Below are 13,954 nucleotides of genomic sequence, written 5' to 3'. Positions count from 1 at the left end.
TGGAGTGTCTGATGTTTCTAATCTTTCATTATTGTAACCTGTACTATCTTTCTCTCCCTATAGCTTCGACCTGAAGGCCCTGCCGGTGGACTTTGTGGAGTGTCTGATGTTTCTAATCTTTCATTATTGTAACCTGTACTATCTTTCTCTCCCTATAGCTTCGACCTGAAGGCCCTGCCGGTGGACTTTGTGGAGTGTCTGATGCGTTTCCTTCCAACGGAGGCGGAGGGGAAGATGATGCGTCAGTATGAGCGGGAGCGGCGACCGCTGGACGCGCTGACGGACGAGGACCGATTCATGCTCTTCTTCTCCAAGATCGAACGGCTCACCCAGAGGATGAATATCATTACGTTCGTAGGGAACTTCTCAGACAATGTCAACATGCTAACCCCGCAGCTCAACGCCATCATCGCAGCGTCCGCATCCGTCAAGTCTTCACCCAAGTTAAAACGAATGCTAGAGGTAAGGGTTCTCTCATCGTCCATCATCAATGATTAAACTGGTTTGAATTGGAAGAGAAGCATCCTTTCACATTAGCAGTCAGTGGTGAGTTTCCCAAAATATTCATAGCACAAAGATCATCCAGGTCAATTGTAGGCAATGGACGAAAGATGCTATTAGTGTAACAAATATGTAGGGAAACCGAGTAGCTTTTGCTTGACCACTGCCACATTAGTATGGTGCTAAGATGTTTATTCTTTACTTTCTGTACTCACACAGATCATCTTAGCCCTGGGAAACTACATGAACAGCAGCAAGAGAGGATCTGTGTATGGCTTCAAACTACAAAGTCTTGATCTGGTGAGTACTGTACGATACAAAGTAGCACATTCTAGAGAGCGGCTCTCTGTAAGTCCTCAAGAGACTGCTCAAGGGCTACACTTTTCAAGGTGTACTCCTCCAGAATGAAAGGGCCATGTATTCTGGACATGTATTCAGTTCCAGGTAGTAATCAGTAATACAAGGCTACACTTGTACACTTGTTTCAAGGTTGATAAAAGACACTGATATGTATTCTGGTTGTGTATATATTTTTCTCTGTCAACTGCCGGACACTAGTTATAAAAGGCGCCATGTGTACCAGTGGAGGCTGAGTGGAGAAGGATCATAATAATGGCTGGAACGGAGACAATGGAATGGGATCAAACCATGTATTTGATGTATCAAATCAAATCAAATCAAATCAAATTTTATTTGTCACATACACATGGTTAGCAGATGTTAATGCGAGTGTAGCGAAATGCTTGTGCTTCTAGTTCCGACAATGCAGTAATAACGAGCAAGTAATCTAACTAACAATTCCAAAAAAAACTACTGTCATACACAGTGTAAGGGGATAAAGAATATGTACATAAGGATATATGAATGAGTGATGGTACAGAGCAGCATAGGCAAGATACAGTAGATGGTATCGAGTACAGTATATACATATGAGATAAGTATGTAAACCAAGTGGCATAGTTAAAGTGGCTAGTGATACATGTATTACATAAGGATGCAGTCGATGATATAGAGTACAGTATCAACGTATGCATATGAGATGAACAATGTAGGGTAAGTAACATTATATAAGGTAGCATTGTTTAAAGTGGCTAGTGATATATTTACATCATTTCCCATCAATTCCCATGATTAAAGTGGCTGGAGTAGAGTCAGTGTCATTGACAGTGTGTTGGCAGTAGCCACTCAATGTTAGTGGTGGCTGTTTAACAGTCTGATGGCCTTGAGATAGAAGCTGTTTTTCAGTCTCTCGGTCCCAGCTTTGATGCACCTGTACTGACCTCGCCTTCTGGATGGCAGCGGGGTGAACAGGCAGTGGCTCGGGTGGTTGATGTCCTTGATGATCTTTATGGCCTTCCTGTAGCATCGGGTGGTGTAGGTGTCCTGGAGGGCAGGTAGTTTGCCCCGGTGATGCGTTGTGCAGACCTCACTACCCTCTGAGAGCCTTACGGTTGAGGGCGGTGCAGTTGCCATACCAGGCGGTGATACAGCCCGCCAGGATGCTCTCGATTGTGCATCTGTAGAAGTTTGTGAGTGCTTTTGGTGACAAGCCGAATTTCTTCAGCCTCCTGAGGTTGAAGAGGCGCTGCTGCGCCTTCCTCACGATGCTGTCTGTGTGAGTGGACCAATTCAGTTTGTCTGTGATGTGTATGCCGAGGAACTTAAAACTTGCTACCCTCTCCACTACTGTTCCATCGATGTGGATGGGGGTGTTCCTCTGCTGTTTCCTGAAGTCCACAATCATCTCCTTAGTTTTGTTGACGTTGAGTGTGAGGTTATTTTCCTGACACCACACTCCGAGGGCCCTCACCTCCTCCCTGTAGGCCGTCTCGTCGTTGTTGGTAATCAAGCCTACCACTGTTGTGTCGTCCGCAAACTTGATGATTGAGTTGGAGGCGTGCATGGCCACGCAGTCGTGGGTGAACAGGGAGTACAGGAGAGGACTCAGAACGCACCCTTGTGGGGCCCCAGTGTTGAGGATCAGCGGGGAGGAGATGTTGTTGCCTACCCTCACCACCTGGGGGCGGCCCGTCAGGAAGTCCAGTACCCAGTTGCACAGGGCGGGGTCGAGACCCAGGGTCTCGAGCTTGATGACGAGCTTGGAGGGTACTATGGTGTTGAATGCCGAGCTGTAGTCGATGAACAGCATTCTCACATAGGTATTCCTCTTGTCCAGATGGGTTAGGGCAGTGTGCAGTGTGGTTGAGATTGCATCGTCTGTGGACCTATTTGGGCGGTAAGCAAATTGGAGTGGGTCAAGGGTGTCAGGTAGGGTGGAGGTGATAAGGTCCTTGACTAGTCTCTCAAAGCACTTCATGATGACGGATGTGAGTGCTACGGGGCGGTAGTCGTTTAGCTCAGTTACCTTAGCTTTCTTGGGAACAGGAACAATGGTGGCCCTCTTGAAGCATGTGGGAACAGCAGACTGGTATAGGGATTGATTGAATATGTCCGTAAACACACCGGCCAGCTGGTCTGCGCATGCTCTGAGGGCGCGGCTGGGGATGCCGTCTGGGCCTGCAGCCTTGCGAGGGTTAACACGTTTAAATGTCTTACTCACTTCGGCTGCAATGAAGGAGAGACCGCATGTTTCCGTTGCAGGCCGTGTCAGTGGCACTGTATTGTCCTCAAAGCGGGCAAAAAGTTATTTAGTCTGCCTGGGAGCAAGACATCCTGGTCCGTGACTGGGCTGGGTTTCTTCCTGTAGTCCGTGATTGACTGTAGACCCTGCCACATACCTCTTGTGTCTGAGCCGTTGAATTGAGATTCTACTTTGTCTCTGTACTGGCGCTTAGCTTGTTTGATAGCCTTGCGGAGGGAATAGCTGCACTGTTTGTATTCAGTCATGTTACCAGACACCTTGCCCTGATTAAAAGCAGTGGTTCGTGCCTTCAGTTTCACACGAATGCTGCCATCAATCCACGGTTTCTGGTTAGGGAATGTTTTAATCGTTGCTATGGGAACGACATCTTCAACGCACGTTCTAATGAACTGCACACCGTATCAGCGTATTCGTCAATGTTGTTGTCTGACGCAATACGAAACATCTCCCAGTCCACGTGATGGAAGCAGTCTTGGAGTGTGGAGTCAGCTTGGTCGGACCAGCGTTGGACAGACCTCAGCGTGGGAGCTTCTTGTTTTAGTTTCTGTCTGTAGGCAGGGATCAACAAAATGGAGTCGTGGTCAGCTTTTCCGAAAGGGGGCGGGGCAGGGCCTTATATGCGTCGCGGAAGTTAGAGTAACAATGATCCAGGGTCTTTCCACCCCTGGTTGCGCAATCGATATGCTGATAAAATTTAGGGAGTCTTGTTTTCAGATTAGCCTTGTTAAAATCCCCAGCTACAATGAATGCAGCCTCCGGATAAATCGTTTCCAGTTTGCAGAGAGTTAAATAAAGTTCGTTCAGAGCCATCGATGTGTCTGCTTGGGGGGGGATATATACGGCTGTGATTATAATCGAAGAGAATTCTCTTGGTAGATAATGCGGTCTACATTTGATTGTGAGGAATTCTAAATCAGGTGAACAGAAGGATTTGAGTTCCTGTATGTTTCTTTCATCACACCATGTCACGTTGGCCATAAGACATACGCCCCCGCCCCTCTTCTTACCAGATTCCATTCCACCAATTCCACTCCAGCCATTACCACGAGCCCGTCCTCCCCAATTAAGGTGCCACCAACCTCCTGTGATGTGTACACTTGTTTCAAAATGTACTCCTCCAGAGCGAGTGAAAAGAGCCTTGACTGATATGGAATTCTCTCCTACCCCAGCTACTGGACACTAAGTCTACAGACAGGAAGATGACTCTGCTCCACTACATAGCTGTGGTTGTCAAGGAGAAGTATCCTGAGCTGGCTAACTTCTTCAACGAACTGCACTTTGTGGACAAAGCTGCTGCAGGTGACTACCGAGTTACACACACAGACACCATGCAACTTGAATGGATTCTTCTCTTCTCACTGTACAAAGACTATAGTACATGTGATGCACAGTTGAAATAAGGAGGTTTGATATTGTGTGTGTGTGTGTATGTGTGTATCTCTCTCTCTAGTGTCTTTGGAGAATGTGCTGCTGGACGTGCGGGAGCTGGGTAAAGGGATGGATCTGATCAGGAGAGAGTCTAGTCTCCATGACCACTCTGTTCTCAAGGGCTTCCTCCAGACCAGCGACACTCAGCTGGACAAACTGCAGAAGGATGCCAAGACCGCTGAGGTTCTCACGCCACCTCCATCCTATCAAAACTACAAACTGAATTTTTCAACACTGACGTCTCTAACATTTAAAAACGTATACTTCTTCCACTACTCAAAAAACATTTTGTTGATCGCTAAAGCAAGCACACAATTTTTCTTCGGGAAAAATACCTGTTCTAAAACTACCAACTGGTCAAAACACAACACAACTTACTGTAACATGAAACAACACATCTTCCTTCTGAGACGCAGCACAACAAAGACCTGTGCAACAATACAGCACAACACTATAAAAAAGGCTTTGTTAAGGTTTGCAATGTTGACAAATGTTGTGTTCTACCCTTGACACGTGTCTCTCCCGGGTCATTTCTAGGAAGCCTTCAACAATGTGGTGAACTACTTTGGGGAGAGTTCCAAGACGACTCCTCCCTCCGTGTTCTTCCCTGTGTTTGTGCGATTCATCAGAGCTTACAAGGTAAGGAAGGACCAAACAACACACATCTTCTACAGGGATCACATGTATGTAACAGGCCACTTAGCTAACGCTGTCATCCAAAGTTACTTATTGTAAAGTGAGGTTGTGTATGTGATCCCTGTAGGAAATGAACCCACAACCTTGCAGTGCTTTGATGTGTGTCAATAGTGCCACACTTTTACCAACTGAAGCCTCACAGGGCCATGTTCAGGAGGAGCTTACTCTCTCTGTCCTATGGGAGTTAGCCTAACCTTGAGTTAGTCTGGCTGTTGTCCCGCTGCCTTCCAGAGAAAAGCAGAATGGTCTGTGTGCCACAGGACAGGGTGTGGACTGGAGTAACAGGTCTAATAACAGGAAGGGCCAGCTGGGTCAGAACGGTGGTGGTGGTGTTTAAACTGGGCCCCGTCTTCCCCCCTGCCCCTGCCTCCCCCCTCTGACCCCTGGACCGATGGCCCGCTCTTCCTTTGCCTCCCCCGGATGGACAGCTCTGTCCTGCGACACAGACACCTTCCTGAGATTGTTCTCTACAAGGATTTATGGATCTGTTAAAGAAACGTGCAGCTAAAGGATCTGTGCGTTGTGGTGTTAGAGAGAGAAACAGGGAGGGGAAGAGTAAGAGACACACACAAACACACAGAGAAAATGAATGGTGCTGACCGTTTAGCTACATGAAAGTATGTTATCTCTATGTTTACTCAACTCCCAGATCTAGTTCTGCTATTATAAAAGAGACCAAATCTTTCCATAGCTTGGCTTAGCTAAGTTTTCTCTGAATGGTGTGCATTTTGTGATGTCCTCCCTACAGGATGCAGTGGAGGACAATGAGCAGAGGAAGAAGCAGGAGAAAGCCATGAGAGAGAAGTTACTGGCTCAGGAGGCCAAGCAACATGACCCCAAGGTACAATACTAGAAGTCTCCATAGCCCTGATTCTGACAGACAAGGCCCAAAAAGCCAAAAGATGCTCAATGATTATTTAATTAGCAAATTTAGGCATAACATGCCAGCAGCAAATGCTGACACTGCACATCCAAATATATCAGACCAAATTATGAAAGACAAGCATTGTAATTTTGAGTGAGGAAGAGGTCAAAAAAAGTATTGTTGACTATCAACAAAGACAAGCCTGTAGCGGCAGATCTCCTCTTCGTCTGAAGAGGAGTAAGGATCGGACCAAGATGCAGCGTGGTAAGTGTTCATGACGATTTATTTAAAAAACAAACTGAACACTGAAATACAAAACAATAAACGATGGGATGAAAACCAAAACAGTACCATGTGGCGACAAACACACACACGGAAACAAACACCCACAAACCAACAGTGAAACCCAGGCTACCTAAGTATGATTCTCAATCAGAGACAACTAACGACACCTGCCTTTGATTGAGAACCATACTAGGCTGAACACAAAAACCAACATAGAAAAACAAACATAGACTGCCCACCCCAACTCACGCCCTGACCATACTAAATAAAGACAAAACACAGGAAATAAAGGTCAGAACGTGACAAAGCCACCGTGGTCTGACAACTTAGATGAAAATCTCTGAGGACAATAGCGGATGATATTGCCACTTCTATTTGCCATATCTTCAGTTTAAGCCTACTAGAAAGTGTGTGCCCTCAGGCCTGGAGGGAAGCAAAAGTCATTCCGCTACCTAAGAATAATACTTTACTGGCACAAATAGCCAACCAATCAGCCTGTTACCAACCCTTGGTAAACTTTTGAAAAAAAAATGGTGTTTGACCAGATACAATGCTATTTTGCAGTAAACAAATTATAGGGAAGGACATTCAACAAGCACAGCACTTACAAAAATGACCTAGATAAATATATGATAAAAAGATTGTGGGGGCTGTTTTGTTAGACTTCAGTGCGGATGTTGACATTATTGATCATTGTCTGCTGCTAGGAAAATGTATGTGTTATGGCTTTACACACTGCTATTTTGTAGATAAAGAGTTATCTGTCTAACAGAACACAGAGGGTGTTCTTTAATGGAAGCCTCTCCAACATAATCCAGGTAGAATCCAGAATTACTCAGGGTAGCTTCCTAGGCCCCTTACCTTTTTCAAACTTTACTAACGACATGCCACTGATAACTCAACACTATATACATCAGCTACTACAGCCACTGAAATGACACTTAACAAAGAGCTGCAGTTAGTTTCAGAATGGGTGGCAAGGAATAAGTTAGTCCTAAATCTTTCCAAAATGAAAGGCATTGTTTTTGGGACAAATCATTCACTAAACCCTAAACTAAATCTTGTAATGAATAATGTGGAAATTGAGCAAGTTGAGGTGACTAAACTGCTTGGAGTAACCTTGGATTGTAAACTGTCATGGTAAAAACATATTGATACAACAGTAGCTAAGATGGGGAGAAGTCTGTCCATAATAAAGCGCTGCTCTACCTTCTTAACAACACTATCAACAAGGCAGATCCTACAGGCCGTACTATACACGTACATACGTACTATACACACACTTACACATGGATTTTGTGATGTAGATGTGGTAGCTGAGGGCACACACTTGATCTATTGTGAAATCAAATGAAATCAATGCGCATGTGCCAAGTACAACAGGTGTAGACCTTACAGTGAAATGCTTACTGTTGTGAATGTATTATAATGTTTTTAAAATTGCATAACTGCCTTAATTTAGCTGGAGTCCAGGAAGAGTAGCTGCTACCTTAGCAGGAACTAATGGGGATCCATAATAAATCCAAATCCAAATACCAAAACTGGACTCAACGAACATTAGTAACATTGAGCTTAATGTGCTCTAGAATTTAAACTAAATGATGGATATGACCACCTGACTGACCACCTGACTGACCACTCAGCTGACCACCTGACTGACCACCTGACGGACCACTCGGCTGACCACCTGGCTGACCACCAGACTGACCACCTGACAGACCACCAGACAGACCACCAGACAGACCACCAGACTGATCACCTGACCACCAGACTGACCACCAGCCTGACCACCTGACTGACCACCTGACTGACCACCAGGCTGACCACCTGACTGACCACCAGTCCACCTGACTGACCACCAGGCTGACCACCTGACTGACCACCAGTCCACCTGACTGACCACCTGATTGACCACCAGACCACCTGATTGACCACCTGACCACCAGGTTGACCACCTGACTGACCACCAGACTGACGACCAGACCACCTGACTGACCACCAGACCACCTGACTGACCACCTGACTGACCACCAGACTGACCACCAGACCACCTGACTGGCCACCAGGCTGACAAACAGACCACCTGACTGACCATCTGATTGACCACAAGACTGACAGACAGCAAGATTTATACAAATCTCTGCTGTTGAAAACTAAAAGCTAGTCTAAAGTAAATGGGCGATAATGTCTCAATGCTTTTTACAGTGGAGATTGACTTTATAAATTGTCTGGCTGGACTGATGAGAAAATGGATTGCGCAGTGAGATGGAACAGGGTAAATAGGCATTTCAACGTCATAGCTTTAGCCGGCGGTAACTTGTGGAATAGGCACCGTCTGGAATGCGGTATTAACCAATCAGCAGCCAGGATTAGACCCACTTGTTTTATAATTCTCAATATAAGGCTCTCACACTTACTATAAGGAGTATGCATTTGTATGATTGAAACGATCCTCTGGCAGCTCAAGCCGTTTAGGCAGAATTTGATGTTCTTCCTCCTCTCCCTCCCAGGTCCAGGTAGTGAAAAAGAGGCAGCAGCAACAGGAGCTGATCTCTGAGCTGCGTAAACGCCAGGCCAAGGACCACCGACCCGTATACGAGGGGAAGGACGGCACCATTGAGGATATCATCACAGGTGGGCTCGATATGCAGCCTCGCTGGTAGCCACGCAGAACCCAGCCATGCCCAGTAGGAGCCCCAGGTCCCATAGTCCAAGCCCCAACCCCAGCCTCATCCCAAGCCCCAGCCCCAGCAGCCCCAACCCAGCCCAAGCCCCAGCAGCCCCAACCCAGCCCCAGCAGCCCCAACCCAGCCCAAGCCCCAGCAGCCCCATCCCCAACCCAGCCCAAGCCCCAGAAGCCCCATCCCAAGCCCCAACCCAGTCCAAGCCCCAGCAGCCCCAACCCAGCCCAAGCCCCAGCAGTCCCATCCCAAGCCCCAGCAGTCCCATCCCAAGCCCCAGCAGCACCAATGCTAACCCAGCAGCCCCAGCCCCATCCCCAGCTTCAACCCAGCCTATCCCAAGCCCCAGCAGCCCCAACCCTAACCCAGCAGCCCTATTCCAAGCCCCAACCCAGTCCAAGCCCCAGCAGCCCAAGCCCCAGCAGTCCCATCCCAAGCCCCAGCCCATTCCAAGCCCCAGCAGCCCCAACCCTAACCCAGCAGCCCCAGCCCAATCCCCAGTCCCAACCCCAGCCCCAACCTCAGCCCCAACCCAGCCCAATCCCCAGCAGCCCAAGCCCCAACCCCCAGCAGCCCAAGCAGACCCAGGGAATGGGCTAAGATCACTGTGGTCCTCAACTGCTCGGCTGGAGGAGCACTGTGTTATGCAGTTCAGACACCACTACCAGAGGCTCCAGAGCATCTAGACAACAGCAGATTCCAGTTCTCAATCATGTCCCAGTAGTTTATTTTTTGTGGCCTGCTAGTTATCTAGATTAGTAGTGTCTCATCATTATGTAGTGTCTGTGCAGCTAAGCAGCAATTGAGCCTCAAAGTATAACTACAGTAGGCATGTAGTTGAGTCATTACCCTCCCAATGCCCTGCTTCATGGGATGTGCTAACTCAGGACAGTTCCCGAACTCAACTCTCATTAATCAAAATCTACTGTAAAATAATCCAAATGTTAATAATTGTAATAATATGTTAATAATGTGTTAATAATGCCTTTCCTTCCTGTTACTAAGCCCTTTACAAAAAGTACATCATCTACGTTATTCAACATGCAGTATATCCCTGTCCTCCTGCACATAGCGTCACCTACGTTATTCAACATGCAGTATATCCCTGTCCTCCTGGACATAGCGTCATCTACGTTATTCAACATGCAGTATATCCCTGTCCTCCTGGACATAGCGTCACCTACGTTATTCAACATGCAGTATATCCCTGTCCTCCTGGACATAGCGTCAAATATGGTATTCAACGTGCAGTATATCACTGTCCTCCTGGACATAGCGTCACCTACGTTATTCAACATGCAATATATCCCTGTCCTCCTGGACATAGCGTCACCTACGTTATTCAACATGCAGTATATCCCTGTCCTCCTGGACATAGCGCCACCTACGTTATTCAACATGCATATATCCTTGTCCTCCTGGACATAGCGTCACCTACGTTATTCAACATGCAATATATCCCTGTCCTCCTGGACATAGCGTCACCTACGTTATTCAACATGCAGTATATCCCTGTCCTCCTGGACATAGCGCCACCTACGTTATTCAACATGCAGTATATCCTTGTCCTCCTGGACATAGCGTCACCTACGTTATTCAACATGCAGTATATCCCTGTCCTTCTGGACATAGCGTCACCTACATTATTCAACATGCAGTATATCCCTGTCCTCCTGGACATAGCGTCACCTACGTTATTCAACATGCAGTATATCCCTGTCCTCCTGGACATAGCGTCACCTACGTTATTCAACATGCAGTATATCCCTGTCCTCCTGGACATAGCGTCACCTACGTTATTCAACATGCAGTATATCCCTGCCCTCCTGGACATAGCGTCACCTACGTTATTCAACATGCAGTATATCCCTGTCCTCTTGGACATAGCGTCACCTACGTTATTCAACATGCAGTATATCCCTGTCCTCTTGGACATAGCGTCACCTACGTTATTCAACATGCAGTATATCCCTGTCCTCCTGGACATAGCGTCACCTACGTTATTCAACATGCAGTATATCCCTGTCCTCCTGGACATAGCGTCACCTACGTTATTCAACATGCAGTATATCCCTGTCCTCCTGGACATAGCGCCACCTACGTTATTCAACATGCAGTATATCCTTGTCCTCCTGGACATAGCGTCACCTACGTTATTCAACATGCAGTATATCCCTGTCCTTCTGGACATAGCGTCACCTACATTATTCAACATGCAGTATATCCCTGTCCTCCTGGACATAGCGTCACCTACGTTATTCAACATGCAGTATATCCCTGTCCTCCTGGACATAGCGTCACCTACGTTATTCAACATGCAGTATATCCCTGTCCTTCTGGACATAGCGTCACCTACGTTATTCAACATGCAGTATATCCCTGTCCTCCTGGACATAGCGTCACCTACGTTATTCAACATGCAGTATATCCCTGTCCTCCTGGACATAGCGTCACCTACGTTATTCAACATGCAGTATATCCCTGTCCTCCTGGACATAGCGTCACCTACGTTATTCAACATGCAGTATATCCCTGTCCTCTTGGACATAGCGTCACCTACGTTATTCAACATGCAGTATATCCCTGTCCTCCTGGACATAGCGTCACCTACGTTATTCAACATGCAGTATATCCCTGTCCTCCTGGACATAGCGTCACCTACGTTATTCAACATGCAGTATATCCCTGTCCTCCTGGACATAGCGTCACCTTTGTTGTTCAACATGCAGTATATCCCTGTCCTCCTGGACATAGCGTCAAATATGGTATTCAACGTGCAGTATATCACTGTCCTCCTGGACATAGCGTCATCTACGTTTTTCAACATGCAGTATATCCCTGTCCTCCTGGACATAGCGTCACCTTCGTTATTCAACATGCAGTATATCCCTGTCCTTCTGGACATAGCGTCACCTACGTTATTCAACATGCAGTATATCCCTGTCCTCCTGGACATAGCGTCACCTACGTTATTCAACATGCAGTATATCCCTGTCCTCCTGGACATAGCGTCATCTAGGTTATTCAACATGCAGTATATCCCTGTCCTCCTGGACATAGCGTCACCTACGTTATTCAACATGCAGTATATCCCTGCCCTGGCAACTTACTCCATATAGTGCACTGCTGGTCAAAACGTATAGGGAATATGGTGCAATTTCAGAAGCACCCAAAGACCTTGTGGTCCATTCACCAAAACATGGAGGTATGGCACAGAGAGAGCTGGAACATATTACAGTGACAACACTGAGAAGTGTACCAAGCTGATGGCACATCAGATGGTCTACCACAGTACAGCACCAGTACAGGTTCCTCTGTCTCAGGTGTGACATTTTCTCCCCTCATCCTCCTCCCCCCTCAGTGTTGAAGAGCGTCCCCTTCACAGCCCGTACTGCTAAACGAGGCTCACGGTTCTTCTGTGATGCACAGCTGTGTGACGACTCCAACTGCTAGTCCCTACAGTTCCTCCCCCCCTAATGCCAAGGTTGTCCAGAACAGGTGTCCCCTCCTCTGACCACTGTGCATGCAGCATGACCTTCCACCCTGTCCCTCCCTAAGACTACTCCTTAACCCTTCACTAACTTCGGCGGCCATTTAACAGTTCAGCACAGTGCAGTTTGTTTGAATCCTGGCCCTCGACTCTTATTGGTGGGCAAGTGATGTGTTCTATATCCCTCAAAACACCTCTACCTGAATTACCAGGGTAGAAGTCAGACAGCCAAACCTCTTTGGATTACTGAACCTACAAAGACTGTATCAAAAGCTAATGTTAAAATGGGAATATGTCATGTTTACTACCACAAAATATAATCACATGGTCAATATGAAGTTGCATCTAGCATAACAGCATGGGCATGGAAAGCTACAATACCGGTATGTAAATACTGTATGTTCATTTTCTATCAGGTTTTATACTTTTTTCAATTTATTTTTCATAAATCTTAAAAGTACAGTATAGTAATTAAGAGGTTTGGCTACAACTGCTAACAATGCCTTGTTGTTCCTTGAAACTAACTAACATGGATGGTTTGGTTTCCCCTCTAACCTGTTAAGAACCTTTCCTCAACCTCTACTCTGTATTCATTCTACCCCTCTGAACAGCTGAACAGAAGATTAATGACAGTATATGCCACTTCTAAATTCTGCAGGGTAAGAAAGGCAGCCTGAAGCCTGTTTGCTTGGCCCTGGCCATGCTTGTCCTGTGTGCTGCGGCCTGCGGACATGCTGTGTGCTGCTAGCTACACAGTCTATTGTGCTGCTACAGTGATGTCAGCTGCTTCAGCCAGGCCAGCGCTTCAGATGCAAACAGGAACATGCTTTACTCTACAGCAAAGCATTCAGATATGCTTTACAACAGCCAGGACTGCTTTACTGCACAACAATCGGATATGCTTTTACATCAGCCACAGCAAAGCAGTCAGATATGCTTTTACAACAGCCAGGTCTAGTTTTCTGCACCACAGCCCAAAAATGTAGCTTAATATTTATATAACTGGATACATCCCCTAGAATACACTGTAAGTTCATGTCAGGTCATTTTCTTTTCCATCAACCTTACCTCTCAGGAAAACAGTGGCAGCGGTTGTAGGGGGATTGAAATTTAAAGGGGCTATCAGCAGTTGCTACACACATTTTTGGACTTAATTACATGTTATATAATTATATGTACCCATTGATTTTTGAAGAATATACACTATATATACAAATGTATGTGGACAGCCCTTCGAATGAATGGATTTGGCTATTTCAGCCACCCCCGTGCTGACAGGTGCATAAAATCGAGCACACATACATGCAATCTCCATAGACAAACATTGTCTCAGTGACCTTCAACCTGGCACCGTCATAGGATGCCTCCTTTCCAACAAACCAGTCCGCCACATAATCTGCCCTGCT

At 46.5% G+C, this 13,954-nt stretch overlaps 1 protein-coding gene across 3 annotated transcripts in view; it reads left to right on the top strand.

Annotated features, from left to right (window-relative positions):
• LOC112215233 (formin-like protein 3) overlaps positions 1 to 13,954 on the top strand; it is a 91,559-nt gene that overhangs the window by 73,834 nt on the left and 3,771 nt on the right. The window contains exons 16-23 of one of the 3 annotated variants that reach the window (XM_042299630.1): positions 159 to 462; positions 721 to 801; positions 4,273 to 4,402; positions 4,554 to 4,714; positions 5,069 to 5,170; positions 5,976 to 6,068; positions 8,888 to 9,011; positions 13,160 to 13,207. In XM_042299630.1, coding sequence (XP_042155564.1) covers positions 159 to 462; positions 721 to 801; positions 4,273 to 4,402; positions 4,554 to 4,714; positions 5,069 to 5,170; positions 5,976 to 6,068; positions 8,888 to 9,011; positions 13,160 to 13,197 — 1,033 coding nt within the window. In that variant the 3' untranslated portion in view covers positions 13,198 to 13,207. Of the gene's footprint in view, positions 1 to 158; positions 463 to 720; positions 802 to 4,272; positions 4,403 to 4,553; positions 4,715 to 5,068; positions 5,171 to 5,975; positions 6,069 to 8,887; positions 9,012 to 12,419; positions 12,543 to 13,159; positions 13,208 to 13,954 lie in introns of all 3 variants that reach the window. The other 2 variants (XM_042299628.1, XM_042299629.1) reach the window with 2 other exon arrangements.

The sequence above is a fragment of the Oncorhynchus tshawytscha genome, linkage group LG16 (assembly GCF_018296145.1).
Source record: "Oncorhynchus tshawytscha isolate Ot180627B linkage group LG16, Otsh_v2.0, whole genome shotgun sequence".
Classification (NCBI taxonomy): Eukaryota; Metazoa; Chordata; class Actinopteri; order Salmoniformes; family Salmonidae; genus Oncorhynchus; species Oncorhynchus tshawytscha.
Note: the sequence above shows the minus strand (reverse complement) of the source record. Positions and strands in the feature narration are given on the sequence as shown.